Source organism: Pomacea canaliculata, linkage group LG7, assembly GCF_003073045.1.
Source record: "Pomacea canaliculata isolate SZHN2017 linkage group LG7, ASM307304v1, whole genome shotgun sequence".
In the NCBI taxonomy this organism is placed as follows: domain Eukaryota; kingdom Metazoa; phylum Mollusca; class Gastropoda; order Architaenioglossa; family Ampullariidae; genus Pomacea; species Pomacea canaliculata.
This window is the reverse complement of record NC_037596.1, coordinates 19147955-19173340: the sequence shown is the minus strand read 5'-3', so window position 1 is coordinate 19173340 and position 25386 is coordinate 19147955. Positions and strand designations below refer to the sequence as shown.

At 41.2% G+C, this 25386-nt stretch overlaps 1 protein-coding gene across 1 annotated transcript; it reads right to left on the bottom strand.

The window, feature by feature from the left end:
- Nucleotides 1–12961: 12961 nt before the first annotated feature.
- LOC112568932 (plasminogen-like) lies at nucleotides 12962–23965 on the bottom strand. The gene is made up of 13 exons (XM_025246504.1): nucleotides 23895–23965; nucleotides 23523–23546; nucleotides 21124–21188; nucleotides 20685–20755; nucleotides 18489–18662; nucleotides 17880–18164; nucleotides 17612–17785; nucleotides 17002–17286; nucleotides 16734–16907; nucleotides 14911–15195; nucleotides 14369–14455; nucleotides 13823–13985; nucleotides 12962–13542 (listed from the first exon to the last, which is right to left on the bottom strand). Exons 2-13 carry the CDS (start codon nucleotides 23541–23543, stop codon nucleotides 13314–13316), a joined length of 2013 nt encoding a protein of 670 aa, XP_025102289.1. The 5' UTR covers nucleotides 23544–23546; nucleotides 23895–23965; the 3' UTR covers nucleotides 12962–13313.
- Between the last annotated feature and the right edge of the window lie 1421 nt (nucleotides 23966–25386).

The following is a 25386-nucleotide window of genomic DNA, read 5'->3' as shown; positions in this document are numbered from 1 at the left end:
CTCCCGACTAGGCGAATTTTAGTCCGCAGCTCGGGCGTAACTTTAGTCCAACCAGGGGGTTGGCGTAGCTGCCGACTAGCAAGTGACTAACTGACGAGCGTCCACAGCAACTCGGTTTTCGTTTATAAATTTTACAGAAGAAACGTAGGACGACGATGTGAAACTTGTTTTTGGTAGATGAAAGTTATATACTTTTACAAAATGGACCTTAAACTTGTTAATCGTTATCGTGAACTTTAACAAAATACGGCGAAAGCGAGCCTTCGGAGTCACGTTTTCGATTCTATTCTTCGGGATGTTTTCAGTTTCAGGAGATACGATCAACGCGCATAGGTCGACAGTTTCTCGAACAATTCACCGTGTTTCTAAGGCTCTTTACAAATCGTCTAGATAAATCAAATAGCTAGCCAGAGGGATGAAAAAAAAGCAGAAATAATAATTTTACGCAATCGCTGGATTTCCAAGCGTTTGGGTGCGTAAATGAGACCCATGTAAAAATACAGGGACCGTCTGAGCACGAAAGTGAATTTGTAAATAAAAAAGGTTATCATTCAATAAATGTACAGCTAGTTTGGGATAGTTGCATAAATATAATTAACTGTGTTGTTAAGTATTCTGGAAATAGTCATGACACCAGTATTTTGACCGAGTCAAAGCTGTACCGAGCTTATGAAGTACATCCTTGATTAGTCAGGGGATAAACTCAAGAAAGAATTGAAGATGCAACAGTGTGCTGAAAACACGCCTTCCTTGCCTTTTAAAGAAACATCAAGGTATGTCATACTAAATTATATTGGAGTCATAAGTTTTGGAAACAATATTTTTACATTATATTTGAATATTATGTCCACATGAAGGAAGAGAAAATTATAATAACTGCCTTATGTTTTTTTTTCAAGTTAGTGTCTTATATGTTAATAAATTAATATATTATATTTTGCACAAATAACAAAGACCAGAAAGTAATGTGCATGTTTGAATGTGTTCAAATGTGTCTTTTCAGTAAAACTTTTGCATGTATAACACATACACACCTTTCAAGCCATGTTTCTACCCTAAAGAAATAAATTAACATATATTTATGCACTTACATCTAAGCTTTTTCTCATGTATACTGTTCAGTTTTGTTATTAATTTGGTTACTATCATTTTCTAGGTTAAGCAGTTGTTGTGTGCCCATGTCATTTGTATAAAGATGCAGAATATATGATTCCTTTTTGCCTATTTGCAGGTACAGTCCAAAGAGAGCTATAGTTATCATCATGGCATGCATAGTATTGCACAAGTATGGTATGCATTCTGTATGATGAGCATGATGATAATCATGATGTTGAACTTTATGGAGGTCAACAAGCCTTAAGTGCAAGAACAAAGCAAGAATCCCTTATTCACAGATTATTCTCCTAGAGCTTTAATATTTGATGGTAAAGTACAATTTATTTTTACGCAGAATTTCAAAGTTAAAATTAAGACATGTCTTTTTCATCAGATTAAGCAAAACTTGTGATCAGCATAAGTCCTCCTAGAGGTTTAAGATGAAGGCTGGATGAATAACAGCCTCAAACTTGCACAGTGTTTGTCATATATGTAGACCAGCCAGCCTTGTCAGTAATTTTAGAAGCTTTTGTATAAAGATGTCCTGGTGAAAGTTCATAAAGAGTTTCAAATATGCGACACAGGACTAGTTTTAAATAATGATTACCCTGTATTTGGTTAATAATATAGGAAGGTGTGATTACTGTGGGAGGATGTGTGGAGGTCAAATGTCCCATCACCATGAAAGGTAGAAACAAAAGTGCTGATGATTTTGGATGGTGAACATCTTCAAACAGTGGGAGCTTTAAACTAAGCACAACACCTAGTTATTTTACCCAGGTACAGCTTCAAATGTTCCTTACTGGAACTTATGATTTTCCTGTATGGTCACCACCCTCACTCATTATTACTAATACAGTGTATGTTTCCCTGATTCTGGAATGTTGCAGCACAGAGGGACTCTCATTTCCACAAGTGTTGCAGCAGGACCAGATGATGGAAGTCATATGATTCTTAGTGACACTCTCCCTATCAGGGCTTACAATGAAGAGGGTACCAACTGGGAAAAAGATGTGCTTCTAGAAAGTGGTTTAAATTTGTATGAAGCCAGATAATTCAAGCAATTTTCTCTTTTTATAATATTTTTTTTACAGTAAAAGAGCTTTTTTCAATGAAAATAGTCTTGTCTTAGTTTTAAATATCTGTGTGGCTCAATAAGCACACATTGTAGGTTTTCGAGCCTACATGTAAATACTGTAGTTCTTGGCGTTTACAGGTGTATATTACAGATTTTAGTGTGCACATGTTTTTTTTTTCCCTCTGTTGGACCACCCCTTTGCCATGGTCAAGTGGCATGGTTGTCACAATGACCCCCAGAAATATGCCGACAGGAGCACTATGGTCACCCATTTTGGAGAGATCAAAAGTGGTTCACTGGTCCTCTAGGTTAAAGGGGATGGGCAATGGACTAACAATTCATTCATATAAAAGCATATGGTTACTGAAACTGGCGACATCCCAACAAACTGTTGGACATGTCTGAGATGGCAATTACAAGATTGCGTACTGAAAAATATTTCATTTATAATACATGATATGCAAAAAACAGATGTACATGAATTATAATTATGTTTGTACCTTGATTCACTTTTTCAACTGAACAATTTTCGTTATCACCTGAATAAAGTAGAGAGGGAGCACTTGAAGTGTTATTGAATAGTCCTGAGCTCATTTCAATAGGGGGAGAGATCAGTAACATTACATTCCTCGCTTGCTGCTGACTAGAATGAAAACCAATACATAGTGTATGGCAGAATTTACTTTTAATGATTGCAAAAAAAAAAAAAAAAAAAAAAAAAAAAAGATTTTATAGATATCCCGTTTGTCAACTCCTTTTTCAAGACAAGAATTTAGGATTCTTGCACTTTCTTTTTTTTATTCCCTCAAAAATATGTGCATTTTAACATGTTAGAATGTTGGTACCATCCATGCAGCATAACAGACATAACAGACATGCACTCAATTCATCAACCGATACATGAATGCTGACTAATAGTGACATGATCTAATACACATTCAGCTATGAGGACTTAAGACTGAAAAGTTTAATGAATCAACACAAAAAAGAACTACAGCTAGTAAGTTCCCAACTAATACAATAATATATAAAGTAAAATAAAAATTACATTAATATTTAAGAACTATTAATGTTGTTTAAAAAACTGCCATGATTCATGATATTGGCTATAAATAGAGAAGAATGATCAATTAACAGAGTGCTTAAATATTTTTTAGTAACTGATGTGTTCAACGCCATTGAAACTTGGATTAATAATGATAAATGCAAAATTTGTAAAGCACATACCCTCCTAAGGAGCTTGCTTTTAGCTCTTAAGAACAAGAACCAAACATGGACAACATGCGAGGAACAGGAAAACAAATAACATATAAAAGAATACACAACAGTACTAACAAAGAATAAATTCAAATACAGAAAACAAAGAGGAACTAAATAACAAGAGCTGAGAGTAACATGTTATTGAAACATATCATGATTATGCAACCTAAACATAATTTAGGATTGCATCAATCCACTCTGCAATCTGAGGTTGTGGACTTCATTTTGTACAGGGCCGCTTTACATTGTGGACATTGTTTATCACTCGCGGAGCATTTCTTCATTGCCTGAAAATAACAAATTGCAACCTGTGTCAGCCAGAGCGATACTTTATTTTCCAAATTGATTCCACCTATCCAAAAAAACTATTTTTATGCATTACTTTTGTGGTTGTTTACATGCAAAAAACTTAAAACTGTTTATTTACCTCATGCATTGATCGTTCTGCTGACGACTGGGCACACACCGTCCTCACCACATCTTTCCGTTACTTCTTTTAGTTGCAGTCCGTTCGAAATTTTGACAAGAGCAACGTCTGATTTGCAGCGACTGTCACTATTAATCCATAGACGTTTCATTTTTCAATTTGTCTTTCACTTTTGCATCTGACATTTTCGAGATTAGAGTGATCTCCCGCGTGAAAATTTCGTTTCGCGGTGGAAGCCTGCGAAGGTTTTTGTAAAACCCTTAGTCCGTAGTTACTAGTTCGGACGTGGCTAGTCGCGAGCCTAGTCCAGAGCAGTGCAACCGGCGTAAGTGAGGAGACTAGCTAGTCGGGTATAAGGGGGTTTAGTCGGGACTAGCAGGGGACTAGCTACGCCCGAGCAATGCAACCGGGTCAAGGTTTCTGTATAACTGCAGGTTCAAAACTTTGCTAAGTTGTGTGTGTGTGTCTGGTCACTCACACCTCAGCCAGGATGCTAGCGACTGTACTTTTTCTTCTCTCAGTTTTATGGTCTTACAATTTATTTTTCGTTCTTTTTGATTTTTTTTTCAAAGATTGAAGTGAACATCAACGTGATATCCTTTAATTGACTCGCGGATGAACACGACAAGAGGCTGACAGCTTGATTGGAAGTCAATGGACTGAGTGCAACAGCTGCTTCTTGTGACATTGCAGCCTCCCTCCACTTCTCCACAGCAGCAAGATGGCCACCAGGGGGCTACAGAGGGCTACAGGGAGCTACAAAGGGCAACAGGCACACGTGTCGTTCACCTTAAAGATCTCCACGAGCGTGATTTAAGAATTCCACAACTTTTTTAATCAGAAAAGATACTGCAGCGAGAGGACGGCTCCCATTGGGTCCAACAGTGAAGAGTATGTTGTCAATGTTCTGCCATCGCTGGACTGAAAACACAGACATGCAGATAGACAGACATGCAGATAGACAAACAGACAGACATGGGTAGGTGATGAATGACAGTTATAAGGAAAGCAGGTGATATAGGTTATGAATTCTATTTGTTAGTACATTTTATTCCGTATTCTAATGTCTTTTCACAGATGGATGAATCCGAACTCCTTCTAGCTTGCTGAGCAGTTATTAGCGAGAAAAACAACACAAGGAATTAGCATTTACAACATGAAGCATGATAATAATAAAGAGCAATCCAAATGTCATGCAAATAACAATCACACACACACACACGCGCTTACTTTCGTTTAAAAATGTAAAATAATATGCTGATTGCAAGTACACAGCAGAACACGAAAGTTATTATCAGAATTATTACGATCATAAACAATGATAAAAGTGACAAACTGTGTCGAGGTGTGTGGCCTTGATGTCTTGAATGAGTTTATTGTTGACATCGGCCCACGGTGACCACAGCTTTCTGAGGCCAACAGTCGTGTGTGAAAAAGCAAAGGAGGTCAAGAGGTCAAGAGAACTGTTTTCCTAACCCTTCTCTTTTCTCTCTCTCATGCCGTCAGATCTCTCAAATGAGACCCAAGACAAAATTAAATAACCAACCAGCCAGCCAACCAACCAACCAACCAACCCACCGCGATTCTGAGCAGTTCCCACCCCAGGAGTTCTAGTTATCGACAGGTGACATGCGCTTTCTTTTGCACATGCGCACTTACCTCGGTCGAACTGCAGATGTCGACAGACATCAACCTTTTAACAGAAATCACTTTCTGTAAAAGTTCTACCAAAAAATAGAAAGAAAAAAAAACTGATGGACATTAAGTGGATTCTTCTTCGCCCAGGCGCACATCACTAAACGAAGTGTCTTTTGCTGCTCTTGAGTCACTTGGCTGCTGAAAAAAAAAAAAACAAAGAAAGTAAAGAAGTAAGAAAGAAGAAAAGAAAGAAAAAAAGAGAATGTGTTAAGAGGTGGGAGATGGGGCTGTGGAGGAAATCCACCTGTTAGTTTATATTCGTCTCCATGATAAATGAGTTTTGTAACGGACGAATAGACACTTTGTTGGGATGAAAGTGTCCAGAGAGTCGGCTACCCTCAGTTTCGGCGGCAGCATCCACCCTGGCCTACAGCTCGTCTGACAGCTGTACCCGCTATACCTTACCCACCCCTCTACCCGACACCCGCAGTGCACAACAACAACAACAACGCCGCACTCACGCAGACGGTTGCGAAATCGCAATTTCATCTTTTTTCTTCGCCAACATTTGTAGCGACAAACATTTGTCATCTGAGAGCATCAGGATCACAGGCTTTGCTCAGTGGGGTGGCCGGGTATCGGATGCTTTCTGCTATTCCAATGACCTTTCTTCGTCGACGGGTGTCCTTGACTGATCCTAACCCTGATGACTAGGAAGATGAGACTTTCATTCGAACATTCTTCATCGATTTATAAAGTGAGAAAACTAAATCCTAGAAGATAGCAGACTTTACACGAACTATGTGTATTATTATTAATAATTCTTATGTATCACATCATTCATCCCGTCAAAATGTCTATTGTATTAATGGTTATGTCTCACATATCACAACATGTTAAACAATGTACAATAAACAATGTTTATGTATCACACCCTGCTACAAGTTGAGTTTTAATTGCTTCTCTCAATGTTCCTCCCATAACTTTACTTTCACTCAACTGAAGGTAAAGATGTGCTGCAGCGATTTAGTTTTTCTGAATCCTCCAAACCAGCCCATCCACCCATCCACCCATGTGAGGCAGCAGGCAGCCAGCCATGTTCTAGAAATCCTCAGTAAGTTTTTGTAGAAGTAACTTTGTTGTACTTATAGCTTATACTTCATGACACTCACGCTTCTCCTTTCTCTCTTTTTTCATCTCCCATCTCTTTTCCCTTTATTTTATTCTTTTCTTGCTGCTCCTCTTGAGTTATCTCTCCTTGTCTGCTTTATCCTGTTGCTTCTCTATGGTGTTCTGTCTCTGATGTTCACAACATGAGCTGAACGCTGACGTAGTTGTCACGTGGTTGATCTCCCACACTGCCTTGCTGAACCCTACTCATCGACTTTCCTCTTGCTTACAAGGCTGTCACACAGTCCTCAAATCATTTGCAAAGCTTCTAAAGAAAAAGAAAAACCCCAAGAAAACGAAAGACATTAAATAAAATGTTTACAATTGTGCTCCTTACCCGGAAATGTCATCGTAATGCATTCTGAGTTAATTAGTTGAAATAAATCTGCAGTGCGACCCTTCACGTGAGGTTTTTATATCGAGTTGCCCGGATATAACCAGCTTCCACCCTCACAACCTGCAGCTACAAAATAACCTTCGCACTGCTAACGACGACAATTAAAGTTGCGACGATTGCTTGAAAATGAGATGAGTATTGATTGCTGTTGCATGTGCTTTATTTTCCTAATGAAAAGCCTGGCAGCTGCCGCGTGCACGCGATGAGTGCAGCTGCCGTGCGCGGTCCTGCTGCGCGTCTGATGGCGCATGTGGCGATGCTGCTGCGGCCAGTGTGAAGCTCCTGGTGATGCGACTGCCAACATCACTGGCAGCTGCGACTTGTCGACACACGACGTGTGCTGCATGCGATGCTGCAAGACTTGTGCGACACTTGTCGCAGGTCTGGTGCTTCAGGAACGAACCAGGTGAGGCTGACGTTGCTGAGACATGCGCACTCCTATACTTCCTGCTCACAAGACGACGGGAAAAAAATTAGTGAACCTTTCACTCTTGTATTTTTTTGGATGTGGTTCCACCAAAGCTGATCTCCCCTTACTCTCCCACGCTATCTATTTTTTTCTATCATACCATACGAGATGCAAAACATCTTTATTAATCCTTTTCAAAAAATGTTTGTCTGCCAATGTTACTATTGCACAGTCAAGCAGAGATTACATGATACATCAAGAATGACATTAAATATAAGCATAAATAAAATAAAAAACAAGAAGGACCAGGAGCTCTGGGAACGGGAGCCAGCAGCATGAGAAGGTTTACTCAAAGACCCAGCAATCATGTGCTTGTACCTGTGGTTTACTGTCAGAATAAAATAACAGATATCGTGTGGTTGTGGTTCTGCCAACTGTAAACCTACGATGATGTCTATGCATCTGTTGTCACATTCCTGTCTGACCGATGACAGTCGTCGGCTAAAACTATAGTCAGTTTGTTGTACAGAAGCACAAATATTTTTGGTCGCGTAATTATTCCCCGAGAAAGACACAGAAACAGATTATTTTCAGTTATTTACAAGGACGACACGATGAGCAAAGCGGTGGAATTTTTCCAGTCAACCACCTCCCCATAGCCTGTAGAGGCCCTCGGCTCCTCGAGGATTAGAAACAAATAAACTAACCTCCCCACAACACAGCGAAAAGCAGGTGAAATGTCTGCAATAAAAATCACAGAAACAGGCAATGATGAAAGTAGTAATTATTTACGAATATTTACAGGTGGACTGTGTGTATGGATTTGTGAAGACTATGTCATCTTAATCCTGACGCAGATTCGAGGGGGTCCTTGTGCTCCCCCGTTCCTTACACTCAGAGTTTGGTGGGGATGGAGGAGGGGTTAGGTGAGGAAGATTGATCACAGCGTTCATCAGGATATACGTTGTCACTCACAGGTGAGCTCCCGTGTCACGTGTCTGTCTTCGTGCATCACTCGGCACGCCAGGTATCCTTTGTAACATGTAAGTCACACTCCTGACACCTGCAGCACCTGACAACAGAGCCAGTGCACAGAGGGCAGGAGGCCAAGCAGGGTATGCAAACACCATCTGACAAGTAGGTAATACGAATTGAAAAAAACCCACACAAACAAATTTAAAAAAAACAACAATTAAATACCTACAATTTTAGATGAAACAGTCTACACTCTACACAGTAAGCTCCGTGGATAACCATAACGACAACCGTTACATGCCGCCGATGACAACGACGATGATGATACAACGACAGGGGCAAGGATGACATAAACCACATGTGACAGCTGACGTTACAGGCTCTGGTGAGGAGGAAAGAAGGAACCTTCTGTTTGACCCCCGGGGAACATCCTCCCGCGGGCCCTTTGATCTGGTCTCCAGGGCAACGCGCGCGGCTATGAAACAGACATGGTCAGGCGTCATAACGACGCACGTGGCCCGGCATAGCGTCACGTGATCAAAGTGGCCGTCAGGCAATTAGACCTCCACAACCGTTCTGGCGGCTTCCAGACACCACCGTGGCTCTCGCCGGGAGGCCCTCCTCCCATCGTCACAAAGACAGTGATCCGTGTGTCACGGCCCGCGTGACCAGTCAGGCGTCCACGGAGTCATTGAAGTGTAACCGAGGACGTGATGAGCAACCTGACTATGAGAATGGCCAAAGGACTTCAGATGTCTGTGTATGCGTCTGGTTACTGCAGCTCGATGGGAACAATATTATCGGCAATTTGCTTGTCGTCCTTCCGTGCAAAGTCTCAGAAGTCTTAGTCTTACAACAGCAGGCGCCTCACTGATGGTCGTGACCTCGGGTGTAAAGGGGATGACGTTAACGATCACTCATCACTGATGATACCCATCTTGTATTAATCTTCCTCCCTTTCCACACCTTTCTCCTCCTAACACGGGTGTCTACTTACCGCTGGTATCGTCTGCTCTAAACACCTAAGTTGTGTTTATTCAGCATGTCATAGGCCACCCTCCACCCGCTTTTTCTTCTCCCAGCGCTTGAGATCATTCCCATGTTGGAGACCAGGACCGGAAGTTTCTGTTAGCCATGTCATGCGCACTCGCTTCAGGCGAACCGAGACCCGAAACAAAGGCGGCAAACGTTTTGAGCCGCGCGCTGCCGACGTCACAACTGCCATTGTCATGGAGACGCAGCGTCACGGAGTACGCGGCTCATCACCATCATCATCACTATCATCACTATTATCCCTGTCCTCCACAGTCCCCTCTCCGCTTTCAAAGGATGGAACAGCCTGCAGGGTGGAGCGTGGGGAGGGTTCTCTCGCTTGGGTTGTTAAAAACAGGGTGTGTGTGTGTGAGGGTGTGTGTGTGGGTGTGTTGTGTGTGTGTGTGGTGGGTGTGGTGTGGGTGTGGTGTGTGTGTGGGTGTGTGTGTGTGTTGTGTGTGTGTGTGGGGTGTGTGTGGTGTGTGTGTGTGTTGTGTGTGTGTGTGTGTGTGGTGTGTGGTGTGTGTGTGTGTGTGGTGTGTGTTGTGTGTGTTGGTGTGTGTGTGGTGTGTGTGTGTGTGTGGGTGTGTGGTGTGTGTGTGTTGTGTGTGTGTGGTGTGTGTGGTGTGTGTGTGTGTGTGTGTGTGTGTGTGTTGTGTGTGTGTGTGTGTGTGTGTTGGTGTGTGGTGTGTGGTGTGTGGGTGTTGTGTGTGTGGTGTGTGGTGTGTGGAGGGTGTGTGGGTGTGTGTGTGTGGTGTGGTGTGGGGGTGTGTAGGGGGAGGGAATGAGGGGGCATAGCGCGACCAGTCATCACGTGACAGCCAGTGGAGTTCCAACATGGCCCCCTTGGGAGTGTGGATGAGCACAGAGACAGGACACTGCCGTTGCTGTCTGTTGGGAATTGGTTGAATGTGCTTGTTGTGTGTTCTGAATAATTGTGTTCCTCCATTTGCTGAATGTTCTTACAAACTTGACGACAGCGTTTGGTGCTTATTTGACTCATTCATACATCGGTTCATTCATGTCTTTCTTTCAAAGTCCCGTGAATGTCTTCTTAATTACTTTATTTTCTTTTCCATTGATTCACTCTTTAGTACAGTTAATCATTGTTTATTATTTATCACTAAAATTATTTATTTTTATATACATAATGAAATTTGACGCAGAAGAGTTATAACCTATGGAAAAGCTGGGGCAATGTCTTTATTTAGGGCCTTACAATAATTTAAGGAAATTTATAAGGGTGGGGGAGGGGTTGAATGAATAGGATTCATTAAAATGTTTGTCCTAGGCTGTCATTTTCTCTCAAATTCGAAAATTGTTTAGAAAATGAAAAAAAAAAAAATCCAAGACCATGTAATTATCATAGTAAATCAACAAAATGATTCTGTGATATTTGAGATGTGGACAAAGCACGGCGATGATGATAAAAGACTTAGTAAGTGTGATATCTGTACCTGAAGGTGTTTAATATGGAGCAAATAAAAGACGAGACTAGATGCTAGGAATTGTGGGATTATAGTATCAAAAACACGAGAAACAGTCCTGACTGTTGATGATGGTTGATGATCACAAATGATTTCTCTTCTGGTTATAAAAACAGTTAAAACAACAGTGAGAGAGATTACTACATTAAAAACATAAAACTTGCAGTTACAAGGGAGTTAACCTTCACATATCTCATGGTAACAGGAGAAAAAGTAATGAACGAAAACGTTTTGTGTGATGAGAGATCGACCAAAACATCAAGGATGTAGGAGTAGGTGTGGGGGGCAAAGCGTGACCTCCCGCTAAGGTCACGTGGACTGAGCATCACACTAGAGATCGGCGTTTGTTGCGGCCCTTGCCAGGCGTGAGCCATTGTCTCCCTTGTTTGCTCGCCAATTTCCGCGTCAACTCGTGGCCTCAGCAGCGAGTCTTGTCGGCGGTGACCCGGCAAACAAGTTGTTTACTTTTCTAACTTCTTTGCATTTTGCCAGCATCACGGCCGTGTTTGCCGATTTGCCGCTGTGTGTCCTTCTTCAAACAGAAGAGTTTCACTCAACGCCAACGGCTGTTCACATGATGCAGTTGGTCCTACTCTTGGGCGTGCGGGCGACTCCCTTTAGATGTGTGTTTGTGTGTGTGTGAGTGTGTCTGTGGCCGTTTTTCGCATGCACATGGCTCCGTTGGAGTGAGATAATAATGTCTGAGAAGAAGAAAAAAAGAGCGATGTTTTTGTCTGATTCCTCAAGCTGATGTCTCACACAGGGTCGAGGACAGTCACTGTTCTTTGTGAAATCATCTGACGCCTACGAACAAACTATATTTGTAGGAGGTAAGCTTAGCTTCTACAGCTGAGCTTGATATAATCTTGGTAAGTAAACACAGTCAATTATATTTTTCCTTTTCTCAAACATACGACATGCAATTGTGTAGGATTTCCAAGAAAATATCTGTTTTGAAGACGCACTGCTCCCCAGAAATGTTTACGGCAACAGCAACCATAAAGGAAACGTCTATTCTAGAAAATATCACTGTAATACATCTGTTGTCTTGTTTGTTTACTCTTTACAAAACTCAAAATCTCTGTTTGCTTTCGTCCTTAAAATTATTCAGAACGAAATAATTCTGCTATTTAGGAATAATAGATTCAGCTCTCTCGGTATGAGCAAAGGTGTAAAAAAGGAATTAAGGCTACAACTGTGACAACAATAATTAACAGATGGAGGGCATGCATTGATGAGGGGCTAATTGAGTCGCACTCTCACCTACTTAACAGGGTTCTAGCGAACGACAGATGAAAGGAAAGAAAGAGAGAACAAACGGAAGCAAGATTAATAGTAGCACGCAGTGACAGCTGTCATCAATCTCCTCAAACGGTTGCGTGATTGGCGGGTTTAATCGGCGATGCTATTGTTCCCCGCACGTGCGTGACGTCACAGCGACCACCTGTCAGGGGAGCCCATCACGTGCAGTCGGAGACCTCGAGCTTACGTCACTTCCTTCCAGCAAGAAGAGCGAACACCAGGCACGTGTGAACAGAGTGCCATGCCGCTCACACAGAAAGATGACCGTCGACTGCTGCTGCTAGTCTCATCATTCGATGTCCAGGCCTCGTAACTGGCATCAACGACAATGAAATATATTGACACATTTCTCAATTAACTGTCGAACGTAACACGTCACTCGTCCTGATTACAATGCCATGAGGTCACCAGCAGGGGTCATTCAGAGAGAAATTAATCAGTCGTCACCACAAATAAAAGAGCAATTTTCACTCAGTTGTAAAGCTGTTAAGAGCCTGGAGTAGCGGAGATAATTAACGGGCGACAACTTCGTGTAGTGTTTGCTGTTAGTCACAAAGAGTTCAGCCCCTTTGTAACGGATGTTTCTGTGATGGATGTGTCTGTGGGTGGGTGTGTTAACTTTTTCAAAACTGTCTTAATTATTGCGCACTTCCATTTGTCCGTTTACGATTATTTGAGAGTACAACAAATATTTGTTGTGAAAGATGGATTTATTATTTGTATAATTCTAAATTAAAAGATAGCGCAGAGGCTGCCTAATAGTACACAAAAGGACAAGAGCTAAGCTTTGTTTTTCTCACCTTACATGTAATTAACATTAAGTAATAATAGTTCAAAAACAACTCAGTATGACATAAGTCTATTTAACAAACATGAGACATGCAGAAGGCAGCCTTTAGGCAAAATATTTACTTGTGTGCAGTGTTATTCTCATTGTTTACAGTTAAAACATAAACATTGTATGCTATAAGGTCAATAAAATTATTAAAGGGTTGATTTCATAAAACGTTTTCAGCTGGATTTCATTTTGTCTCGAGACGATGCTATTTGCGGAATCGCATCTTGACATCCGCCATAGACACCGCAAGGCCGTTGCTGGTGTCTCCCCCGGAATACAGGGCTGTGCACGTGGTTGTGTACACGGGGCTGCCATCCTGTGGTGCCATTATGGAAGTCACGTTGAGACTGGAAGCAGCCGAGTTATACGGGTAGATCGTACCCTCCACCACCACATCCTCCCTTGTGTAGCTGACACTGGTGTCGTTCAGGAAGCTGTCGCCCCCGCAAGTGTTTAAAAAAAAGTCATCATTTGCATTAATTATCATTCATCCATTGATCATCATTGATTGAAAGGCAAGAAGCCTTTTATTAGCACAGAAAATTAATAAAAATAGGTGGAGTATAGCAGCATGAGATGTATAAAGATATTTAATTTCTACTTGTATTCTAAATTGATGCTCAGTGTGAATTCAACAAGATGTCTCCGTAAGTGAGAGTAAACGTTTGCTCCCTTGGAAAGCATAAAGAGAAAACAGGAAGTAACATCACTGACCTGTTGATGTAGGCCAGCGGCCATCGGGACCCATTCCTGACCATGCTAACCCCCAGACTAACCAGCTCCTTCACCAATGTGGGATCTGCCCTGCATACAATTGTTTCAGCCCAGGAGTCGTTTGAGGAGGAAGAACTGATGAGAGTGGCGATTGCACCAGGCACTGTATCGAAACATGAAGACATCTGATGATGGTGTCCGTAGATGATTGTGGGAAGTTAGATCACCTACATCAATGGTCATACTTACAGAAATGTATTTCTGATAATTATTTGTCTCTATTTTACTTTCTGAGGGCACTGTTGAGATATAAAATGACGGATTGAGACGACAGCGCCTATTTTGATCTCAATATGAGAGAAAATTCAATATTGTTTTTGATCGTCATCGCCTTCTGATCGTGTGCAGCAGCATAATAGTGACACTAACAGTAACATTATAGAATACCAGTACTCTCGAAGTGTCACTCAAAACCTTTTCTTTGTTAAAGAGTGTCCTTCGTTGTTAAGCTTAAAAATTCTACACTGCAGATGGCAGAACACTCACCGGAAGCCGAACGTCTCGCCTCCCTGACGTGGACGTGAGCAATCTTTCTACCCAGAAGCTGAGAACCAGGCTCGCAGGGTAAAAGAACTAACAGAGTGGTAAATGTAACAAGAGTTCAGAGTAAAGCTCAAACCAAAAACAAAGATTTCATCTTTCTGTGTAAATATCATGTGACAGGTTAAAAAATTTATCAGTCTTTCTTCATTAATTAGCTAGTTCCTGTCAAAGAAAAATGCGTTAAACTTCAGGTAAATCAAAAAATTGGAGAAGTTTGTTCAGAAATTATAAAACAAAATTTAATCGATGCACTGTTTACAAAACATAAAAGATCTTGTTACATGCCCTTAAAAAAATTAATGAATGAATCTTAACAAAAACAAAATTGTATCTATTCTGTGAGCTTGATACGATTATCTCAATAAAATAATTAAAACAGTTTTAATCTCACCAATACTCTATTGCACATGCTCAATAATGTACAAAAAACTCCTATTATCTAGAGTGAAAGTAACTGCACAGGGACAGGTGGTTGCCGTCCTTACCTGGAGTCTCGTCACATTGAGGTACCTGGCAGTTGTCCCAGCGCCTTGTCTTATCTGTTGTGTAGCACCAGGCTTGTTTGTGATTGTCCTTAAAGAGGCGACAAAAGTTGACGGCAGCAGCCTTGCTTCCGTCTACAGTGTAAGCCTTGTCGTCCTTGTATATGTCTGCTTTATTGTGGGGCGAGTCACTCGTCCACACGTTGCACGTGTACCCCAGTTCCGTTGTCGCCTGTGTCCCCTTGTAGACAGGTCCCCATATGGGATGGTCATACCAACAGGTGGTTGCTATAGTAGACAATAGACAACACCCATTAGCTAGGTTTAGTCAAACAATCCATCATTTGTCCACTAACCAAACGCTTGAATGAAATGAAATTTCCCACGTGGAGGTAAAGATAAAAACATCTTAACCTTCACGAGATGTTAAAATATCACGAGGTCGACAATCACCACTGGTCAACATTGAAATGATTATTGACTTAAGTTGCCTCTTTCACAAGACGGCATGAGTGATATGCAAAATAGATATTTCTAGTGTGAATGGGACAGTTGAGCAAAGGGAGTTGCGCAGCTTGCGGAAGGAATGCACTCGCAGACTGACAAAACGTAGCAGTTTGAGAGAAGAAGCTCCTTCCTAGGCTGACACAATTCTGTTATGCCAACCCTTCACATCAAACTATGTTGGATAAAAAGCTTGGTGGAAGCTGTGGACCGACTTTCGCCAGCTTTTCGTTACCTGCATTTTAAATGCCCTCGACTCAGCGAGACAAACTGTATACAGGGAGTGTTGTCGGTGTTTACTTTTCGCAGCTCTTGAAAAATTACTGGTTTTAACAACTCGCTGGAAGTTGATACGAAATAAGCATGAAACGCTTTTCGATTAGTGTCTACAAACTTTCTTGGGAGTGTTAGTGCAGAAGAAGTCTACAAGCAGCTAGAAGGAGACATGTCGATAGAGTATTACAAACGTGGCGGCAATATTTCTCTACAGATCCTATTCCATCATTGCCATCTGGATTTCCTTCTTGACAACTGTTAGTGATGAACATGGCCAGCGTTTTTATCGAGATGTCCAACAATCGACAAAAGTAGCAGAGATCAGTGTTCACTACCATGGTAGCTGACTGCTGTTGAACACTTCTCAAAGATGCTCCCTCCCGAAAAGCTGTACAAGAGACAGGCGACAAAAAGCGAAGACGCCTTCTATAACTCGGTATTTTAGGAGGGAATTCACCACAGGTCACCTAAGATTAGCAAAACTTTTGGCTTTCAACACCAGGTTTTGCTGATTTAATAAACAAAATAACAGCTTAGTTTGCATTTTGATTGTCGTATTCGTGATGGGACCATTCGTAAAAAAACAAGTTGATAATTTTGTTCAGTATTACGACTTTTCTACAAAATATTTGCTTTCCTGTGTAACTGAGTAATGCATGCACATTTGATAAGATGAAAATGTGTTGCTGAGTAATGTATACATGTGAGTCGTTTGACATCAGTTCACTATAATAATGAAAATGGATGACTGATACTTGTTTGACATGATAACGAGAAATGACAGTTGAAAGGCCCCAGACATTGAAGGTGTCATACCATCTGTCAAGCAGTAAATGTTCCGTTTCCTATTTCCAAGTTTAGTTTACAATTCCAATCTTAACCGACAGCTTTATGCAAACAGATGTACAGTGTTCATTACTTACAAAAACCGAAAACAATTTGTTTGCTTGATTATCAAGATTCATCTAGGACTGAGAAAACCATGCAGACTCTGCATAGGGGGTTGTAGCAATCTTCAGTAACAAAGCCGCAAGATGTGTACACACGTGCACAGAGTATTGTGGGAGTTTCCCACTCTCCATTCTTGCAGTAGACCTGAGTTGTCCCCTTGATGTATACATCTGAGGTGACGCTACAGCTGTACTGGGCCACGTCATTGTGTTTGCTTCCAGTGTACGTCACGCGAGTGCGCTTGACTGGCGGAGGTGGACCATTACAATCTGAGAGAATATAAAACAAAACCGTTTTTATCGAACTAACAATGGCGTTCAAAGGGAAGGTTACTATACGTGGACAGGTGGTTGCCGTCCTTACCTCGAGTCTCGTCACAGTGAGGTACCTGGCAGTTGTCCCAGCGCCTTGTCTTATCTGTTGTGTAGCACCAGGCTTGTTTGTGATTGTCCTTAAAGAGGCGACAAAAGTTGACGGCAGCAGCCTTGCTTCCGTCTACAGTGTAAGCCTTGTCGTCCTTGTATATGTCTGCTTTATTGTGGGGCGAGTCACTCGTCCACACGTTGCACGTGTACCCCAGTTCCGTTGTCGTCTGTGTCCCCTTGTAGACAGGTCCCCATATGGGATGATCATACCAACAGGTGGTTGCTGTAGTAGACAATAAACAACACCCAGTAGCTAGGTTTAGTCAACGAATACATCAACTATTCAATTATGTATTTTTTTCGCTCGTTGAAATGTCCCACTTGAAAGTAACAATAAAAACAGTTTACTCTCACCTTTTGTTAAAACATCAGAATGTAGACAATTAACACTGGTCAACCCTCAATTTTTTATTGGACTTAAAATTGTCATAATATATAGCATCTTTGTGTGTTGAACATAGAGTTGTCCAGGATAAAGACAAACAAGCAGACCAAGTATCGGAGGCTATTGCCATCTTGAGTAACATGGCCTGAAGATGTGTACACACGTGCACAGAGTATTGTGGGTGTTTCCCACTCTCCATTCTTGCAGTAGACCTGAGTTGTCCCCTTGATGTATACATCTGAGGTGACGCTACAGGCGTACGTGGCCACGTCATTGTGTTTCCTTCCAGTGTACGTCACGCGAGTGCGATTCACTGGCGGAGGTGGACCATTACAATCTGAAAGAATATAATACAAAACCGTTTTTATCGAACTAACAATGGCGTTCAAAGGGAAGGTTACTATACGTGGACAGGTGGTTGCCGTCCTTACCTCGAGTCTCGTCACAGTGAGGTACCTGGCAGTTGTCCCAGCGCCTTGTCTTATCTGTTGTGTAGCACCAGGCTTGTTTGTGATTGTCCTTAAAGAGGCGACAAAAGTTGCCGGCAGCAGCCTTGCTTCCGTCTACAGTGTAAGCCTTGTCGTCCTTGTATATGTCTGCTTTATTGTGGGGCGAGTCACTCGTCCACACGTTGCACGTGTACCCCAGTTCCGTTGTCGCCTGTGTCCCCTTGTAGACAGGTCCCCATATGGGATGGTCATACCAACAGGTGGTTGCTATAGTAGACAATAGACAACACCCATTAGCTAGGTTTAGTCAACGAATACATCAACTTTTCAATTATGTATTTTTTTCGCTCCTTGAAATGTCCCACTTGAAAGTAACAATAAAAACAGTTTACTCTCACCTTTTGTTAAAACATCAGAATGTAGACAATTAACACTGGTCAACCTTAATATTTTATTGGACTTCAAATTGTCATAATATATAGCATCTTCGTGTGTTGAACATAGAGTAGTCCAGGATAAAGACAAACAAGCAGACCAAGTATCGGAGGCTATTGCCATCTTGAGTAACATGGCCTGAAGAAGTATACACACGTGCACAGAGTATTGTGGGTGTTTCCCACTCTCCATTCTTGCAGTAGACTTGAGTTGTCCCCTTGATGTATACATCTGAGGTGACGCTACAGGCGTACGTGGCCACGTCATTGTGTTTCCTTCCACTGTACGTCACACTAGTGCGCTTTATTAGCGGAGGTGGACAATCACAGTCTGAAGGCACGAAGAAACACAAGTAAAAGCAACTTCGTGGTAATTTTTTTTTTTTTTTTTTTTTTGTATTTTATTAATCTTTTTTTTTGTAACGTGAAAGTTTTATTTTTATTTTGTGTTTGAAATGTTAAAGAAACTTGGAAGTTTTTGTTGTCATATATGCTGTTTTAGTTTATAATTTGTTGTTAGTAATATAGCAACTTTTTCTTAATTTTAAAATAGAGATTATAAAATATTTTGAGAAATAATATCAGTTCCAATAATCAATCTTCGGCTTTGCGTTCTCTATCAGCGAAATTATCTCCTTGTACCACAAAGCCAGAAGCAGTCAGTCATTTTACCCTTTTGCCATTTTTTTTTTTTTTTTTTTTTGTGTGCATTGAACATCATGTAACTTTGCAGCGAGTCTTGCGATGAAGAAAGAACCATGGGTAACGAACGGCTCTTCGACGCTGACAAGAGAATAGGCATCCGAGGTGAAGTAAGTCAGAAATCTGCTCTCGATCTCATACAAACAACATAAAACCAACTGCTGTGTACATAGGAAGCTTATCAAATTCGTAGGACACCATCAAAGTCTACTTGCTGCAGTCCAGTGGCGTAGTCTGGTCTTCTTTTGCAAGTGACCGAGACTATTCAAGGCACTTTGGTGGCAGTCGACGCCACGGTGGCCAAAGCAAGAACTAGTATATGAACATCAACAGCTGACTGGTCGTGTGGAGTACGACATACTTATTATCGCCCAAACCAGAACAGGCTGGAGTGGCGGGAGCTGTTCGCAAACAAGTCTACTCATGAGCTCCGCACAACGACAGGCACAGTAAAGGGACAAATGACTGATTGACTGATATTTTCGGACGATTAAGACACCACGGCGGCGTCTGAAGCTCCACAGTCTTCAAATAGCAAGCTCTTTCCCACGACAGTGGGTGGTCACCAGAGTTGACCTCTGTCCTCAATGTTGTTTAGCATCTACTATGGACTAAACTATCTTTGACTCTAGGTCAGTCATTCTTAACCAGGGTTCGATCGAACCCTAGGGGTTTGGTGAGTCGGTCTCAGGGGTTCGGCGGAGCCTCCGCCACGGAGGTCAAGACACACCCGCAATTCGTGATGACACTAAAGAAGGGTTCGGTGAATGGGCATATGAAACTTGTGGGTTCGGTACCTCAAACAAGGTTAAGAACCACTGCTCTAGGTCCATTACACTTCAGTGTTTACCTCTTCTTGGACGTGGCGTATTTTGTTAACCCTTACCGCGCACAAACAACTTGTGTGTAACGGATAGTTTTACCCGTTCCGTTGCTTAAATTTGTTTAGACGTTTACAGCTGTTTATTGAAAAACTTCACTTCATCTACCCGATTCTGTATGGATTACAATAATAAAAATGAGCTCTCAAGCAAGTTTCAGGTAAATTATTTCTATTTTACACATTTTGATCTATCATTACCAGTTTGAATTATTCTTCTACCTCCTTCAGTTATTTTTTAATATTTTTTTGGAAAAGGGAAAAACCATACTTCCAAGTGGGTCAAACTGCCTCTAGCCTAGACGTCGTAGATGAGTTACTGGGGGAGGCTGCTATGCAACCCTCATTGTGACATCAACCTGAGGGTGAACAGCCAGCGCGAGCGCATACAGAATGGACATAGTCACTTATGAGGAAAACCTGACGATCAACACCGGATCCAAAGATCCGCATTACCAGGTAAGGCTACAGAAGGTGGAGTCACGAGTACTTGGGCGCGACCATTTGCAAGGACGGTAACTGCGCGGCGGAAGTACGTCACAGGGTGACGAGGATGTCAAGGCTCAGCACAAAGTGTGACCACAGAAATGTCAGCTTCCGCACATTATTTAGGCTTTATAAGACCAACGGTACCAGTGAAAGGAGAAGAAGAATATAGGTAAGTACGAATTTGCAAGATCTTGCCTGCCTGACTTCGTTTACTCAATATTTGAAATAAAAAAGAAAACTCTTATAGTTGTACTATTGACATTTCCCACAATTGGTGCTTACCAGTCGTACGGAGGATAGGTTTTGGATTTTCTTTGACAGTTTGTTCAATCTTCACTCCATTCATTTTCGATCTGAAACCAGACACTTCCTTTGATAGATGTGAATTATGTACAGAGCTGGATACTCCTTTATTCTAAGAATTATTTTAATATTTTGATGTTAAAATTAAGTTGTAAATAAGCACATTACTTTAATAAATCCGTTTCAAGTTTTAATGTTATCTACATTGCAGCAAGAGCATTGCAGCAAAGCGTTTACACAAATTGAAAAAAAATGTTTTATGAATAATTGATTTTTTTTGCCTTTGATGTAACTGTGTTTGAATATTTTATATCTTATGAGATAGTTTAATGTCACGTATCACAGGTGTCAATGACTTTATTATTCCTTTGCTTATTTAGAAGAGCTACCAACAGTAATTACAATAGAATATACCCACCCGTGGATGGAAGCAGCAACAAAACATGTCCACACAGTTAGTGCCCAAAGCGATGCCAGCAAGTTCTGTATTTGATGCGGAAGTGGACATCACAATAGAAAGAATTTTAAAACATTTCAACTGAGATGGTTTTGGTGAAAATATTTGACTGAGTGCAACACCAATCTGTGTGTATGCATGAAGTCATATGCTTAAAAGTCCATTTCTGAACATTTAAGAGATAGCCTAAAAAAATATTTCTTTCTCCCACACACACGCATCTTAGCTCAAATTGATTATTGTTGTCATGTGATAGCTAGGAATACAGTTATAGTGTTGGTCCCGCACTTCTGCTCCCTCCACAGGTTGGGCGGACGCGCTGGTAAACAGCCTGACAGAAGATGGGGATGAGTTAGCGGTTGCGATGATGCGGCGGCGACACAGTAGTCGGCCTTTGGCGGCACTGGACCGTCAGGTGGACGAAAAGCCGTTAAGTCCCACCACCGTTTATCTCCCCTGGAATCAGTAGACCTGTGAACCGCGAACCGCTTACGTCACGACGGAGATGCCGCAGGGTCAGGTCAGGGTCGCAAACCTGCGAGCAGGCGCCCAAGTGACCAATGGGCTGCTCGGGTTCGGGACCTTCAGAGGGTTGCCGGGTGTATTATACCTGGCGGATAGAAGGAGTTGGAGGGGGGCGGTACACAGAGCCAGAGGGCAGGCTACAGTGAGACTGTGAAGAACGATAGATCGCGTACCCAGAGCTACCCCACAGTGTGTGGGTGTTGTGTCCCCCTGTCATCCTCCCCTCTAAGCTTTTTATCTCTGTCTCTCACCTGTTTTTGGGGTGGTTTTTATTTTTCTTAGTATGGGTGTGTAAATGTGTATACGGCTTTTTATTAGTATTAGCTTTTGTGTGTAATAATTTTGTTGTTTTGTACCGTAGTTCATTCAGTCTTTGTTGTTGTGGTCAGCGCTCGACTCTGGTTTGACTGGCGCGTACCGTCTCTGGCTGGGCGAGCGTGTTTGTGCATGTGTTCGTGCCGACTGTATGAGCGGTTTCGAGCGTGCATCTGCGATGCTGTGGCGGTTGGAGTTCATTGCAGTGTTTACACTTTACAGTGCTAGTGCCAGTTTTCATAGAAATCTTAAAGTACCTATGACATTCTTGTGCTTGTTTTTTCTGTTTTAAGTGAGGTAGTGCGAGGATAATCACTGACAGGTCTTTGTTTAGAGACCACTGATGTAGTTGCTATGATTTGCTGCCTCGAACTTTAATCATACAAACACTGAGGCTAAACTAATCAGATTGATATCTATTTCAAAAAAAAGAGAAAATTATTCTGAAAAAAATATGTTTGTAATCACATCACAAGAGCCAATCATCTATATTATTACTAAAATCTTCTATTTAACTTCCTTTGTTGTCGGTGGAAGTTTGTACTTGATTTTTCATCCACTTCCCATCGTCCTAAATGTCTGAAAGTTTAACCCATTACTCACTGACGGTGATAATGCAAAATGAGACCATTTCCAGCAAGCCACTAAATGTTTCTTTTAATTTCTACGAGAACTTATAGGACGAGTTAGTGGAGATAGCTAACTGCTGCTTAACTAGTGAACTATGTTACTACCTCGCACTGTAAGAAGAAATAAAGTCACAAGCAAAAGCGAAAAATAATCTGTAAACCGTGACATGCAGTATGTGCGTGAGTATGTTGCTGTTAAAGTAGGGTGCGTATCACAATACGAAAATGATCGACCAACCCTGACAGACAGAAAGAGAAAGCGGCGAGTGAGTGAGTGAGTCAGTCAGTCAGTCAAATAACCGCACGCTACATTATCAACCGTCACATTCCACCAACACTCGACCATCTGGTGAAAGAGAGAGAGAACAGATGTGTTAAACCGCAATGAAAAGAAAAAGCTGCCCACAAAAGAAGAGGCCAAAGCATCAGGAAAAGCTTTTGTCTGAAAATGAAGCCTAGTTTCGTTTAAAATTGAAATAGCGCCGTGATAAAGACAGCAAAAACAAACAAAGAAACAAAATTCTCAAAGACTAAAAAGTTAAAAATAGAAAAGATGAGATATTCAACACACTACAACGGACATAGAGTTGTTTCTTTAGCTCTCCGGATTTTCATTCAAACAAATAACTTAAAATATAAGAGTGTGGACAGTCTTAGAACAAGCCTTAGAACTTGGAACATACTTTCAGTGCCAACTACTGTCACTGGTAGTTTGAAATTGTTCTGTAGATTGAGATAATTAGAAGAACTCGATTACAAAACATTAAAAAGAGATACAACTATAAAATGTTTGTAAAATAACAATAATAATAAATAAGAATGTTTGCGACATTTAGGTCTGTGCTGTTTGACAGGAAAAAGCTTTTGATTTGTCAAAATATGTTGTCTCACCACACTAGCAGTTCCGGCCATGTCCTGAAAAGGAAAAAAAATTAAGTTTTACATGATTTTATTGAAAAATTTATACTTTTATGATATCAACTTTATCTAAATCAAACAAAGAATCAAATCTGTACTGATAAATGTTTAAGACAACGAAAAATCTAACCCAGAAAAATAAAAACTTTCTTGACATATGGTAGGGTTTGGCAAATGCTACTTTGGCATGGTAGTGGTTCCTTCGACTCAGGACATGCATATTTTCTCTGGCCGAATCTCTGTACTAAAAATATTGCTGTAGTATAAGAATGCATGAAAATTGTTAACAAAACAGAACTAAAAGCGTTAAACAACCAGAAGACAGTAAGAAAAATGAAAACTCACCGGAGCAGTGCAAACACCTGGTTCACCACGAGAAGAGGAATGTGCAAGCAAGCACAAATGCGGATTTAAATAGTAATGTTACACAAGTGATGGATGTCACTTTGACGCATTTCCGTTTTCCACTAGGTGTGAACAGGTTGGCTCAGTCAGCCAGAGAGAGGCCAACGACCACACGTGACATTCACTGTCAAATCAAACGCCAGCGATGTCTTCCACATCCTAAACACAACACGATGTAAAGTTTGTCTTATTGAGCCTCTTGGCTTTCCTGTGAATTCTTCACATCTACTTGTTCACTCACAACTAAAGACCAAATAATTATAACTTTTGTGTTTGTACCAACTGAGTTTTATTGTATTGAATTCCTTTCACCGGAAGCTGAAGTCTTTTTCTGTCTCCCAAAGATTTCTTCGGTTCTTTTATGGATCGACCGCAGTTTATCGGTGAATGACAAGAGCAGCTTAAATCGAGTTATTTCCACCTGCTTTGAAGTCATTGGAGCAGACAAAAGTTCTCTTTAATCTCTGTATAACAGGAAGACACTTTTAAAAGTGTCTGAAATTATTCGTGATGACAACAAACATGTCTCGTGAAAAGATTTTGTCCACCTCCCATCATAGCGCAGTTCTGTGTACCTGCAGGCAGGACCAACAGACTGAGGCTGTCCTTCGTTTTTCGGTCGTGCGAATTGTGGAAATGACTGTGTTCGAATATATGCAGATGCTTGTGCAATGATTCTACGGGTCTGTCTAGCGGATATTTAATATTTTGTAGTAAGATGTTGCGGAATGGTTTTATGCTTTCATATCGAGCTGCATTGAATTGCATTGAGGGATAAAAGAATCTTAATTCTTTATGTTGCTGCCTTTATCTACAAGTATTTTAGCCCAACCTGTGAAAAACAGGGTACATAGTGGCTTAAATGAGAATATGATCAATGCAACTCACTAAAAGTTTTTACTTGAACTTCAAAAGAAAATGCAAATACAACTAAATGTTGGGCATGAATACCAGATAATGACATTGAAGCTCAAACTCTCGAATTTCAAATAGAAACAGTTCTCGGGGCTCTAAACATTATTGCTGTTTCACAAAGGACATCAAAGTGGCAATGTAGAATGCACCATTTGACGAGAAAGGCATTTGGTGACACCACTCTACTCCCCTTTAAACTCTTCCCCGCTGTCGTGGGTTTCCACCTTGTATGACACTTTCTCCACTGATTCGACAACCACACTTTTGTACTAAAAGTGAACGCAGGTATAAGAAATAGTCAAGGGAGTCTTTGTACAAACGATGGAGACATTCTTAAGCCTCCACAGACCCGATTAGACGGGATTAAAATGAGCGACAATAAATTTTAGAAGCTTATCCCGTCGTTTGACTTGCCTTATCCTTTAAACAGCTAGTTAGTCACTAATGATTATTTGGTTAAAATATGCATTATGACACAAAAGATATTTTAAAAGGTGTCTCGGGTATTAGCTAAGTG

Excerpts from the sequence above, each read along its gene's own strand:
- LOC112568932 (XM_025246504.1), bottom strand. The coding sequence starts at position 23,543 with ATGGCCGGAACTGCTAGTGTG. Across the intron at positions 17,287-17,611 it reads ACCCACAATACTCTGTGCAC|CAACCACCTGTTGGTATGAT; the intron begins GTGTGTACACAT and ends TGTCTACTACAG. Across the intron at positions 15,196-16,733 it reads TCCCACAATACTCTGTGCAC|CAACCACCTGTTGGTATGAC; the intron begins GTGTGTACACAT and ends TGTCTACTATAG.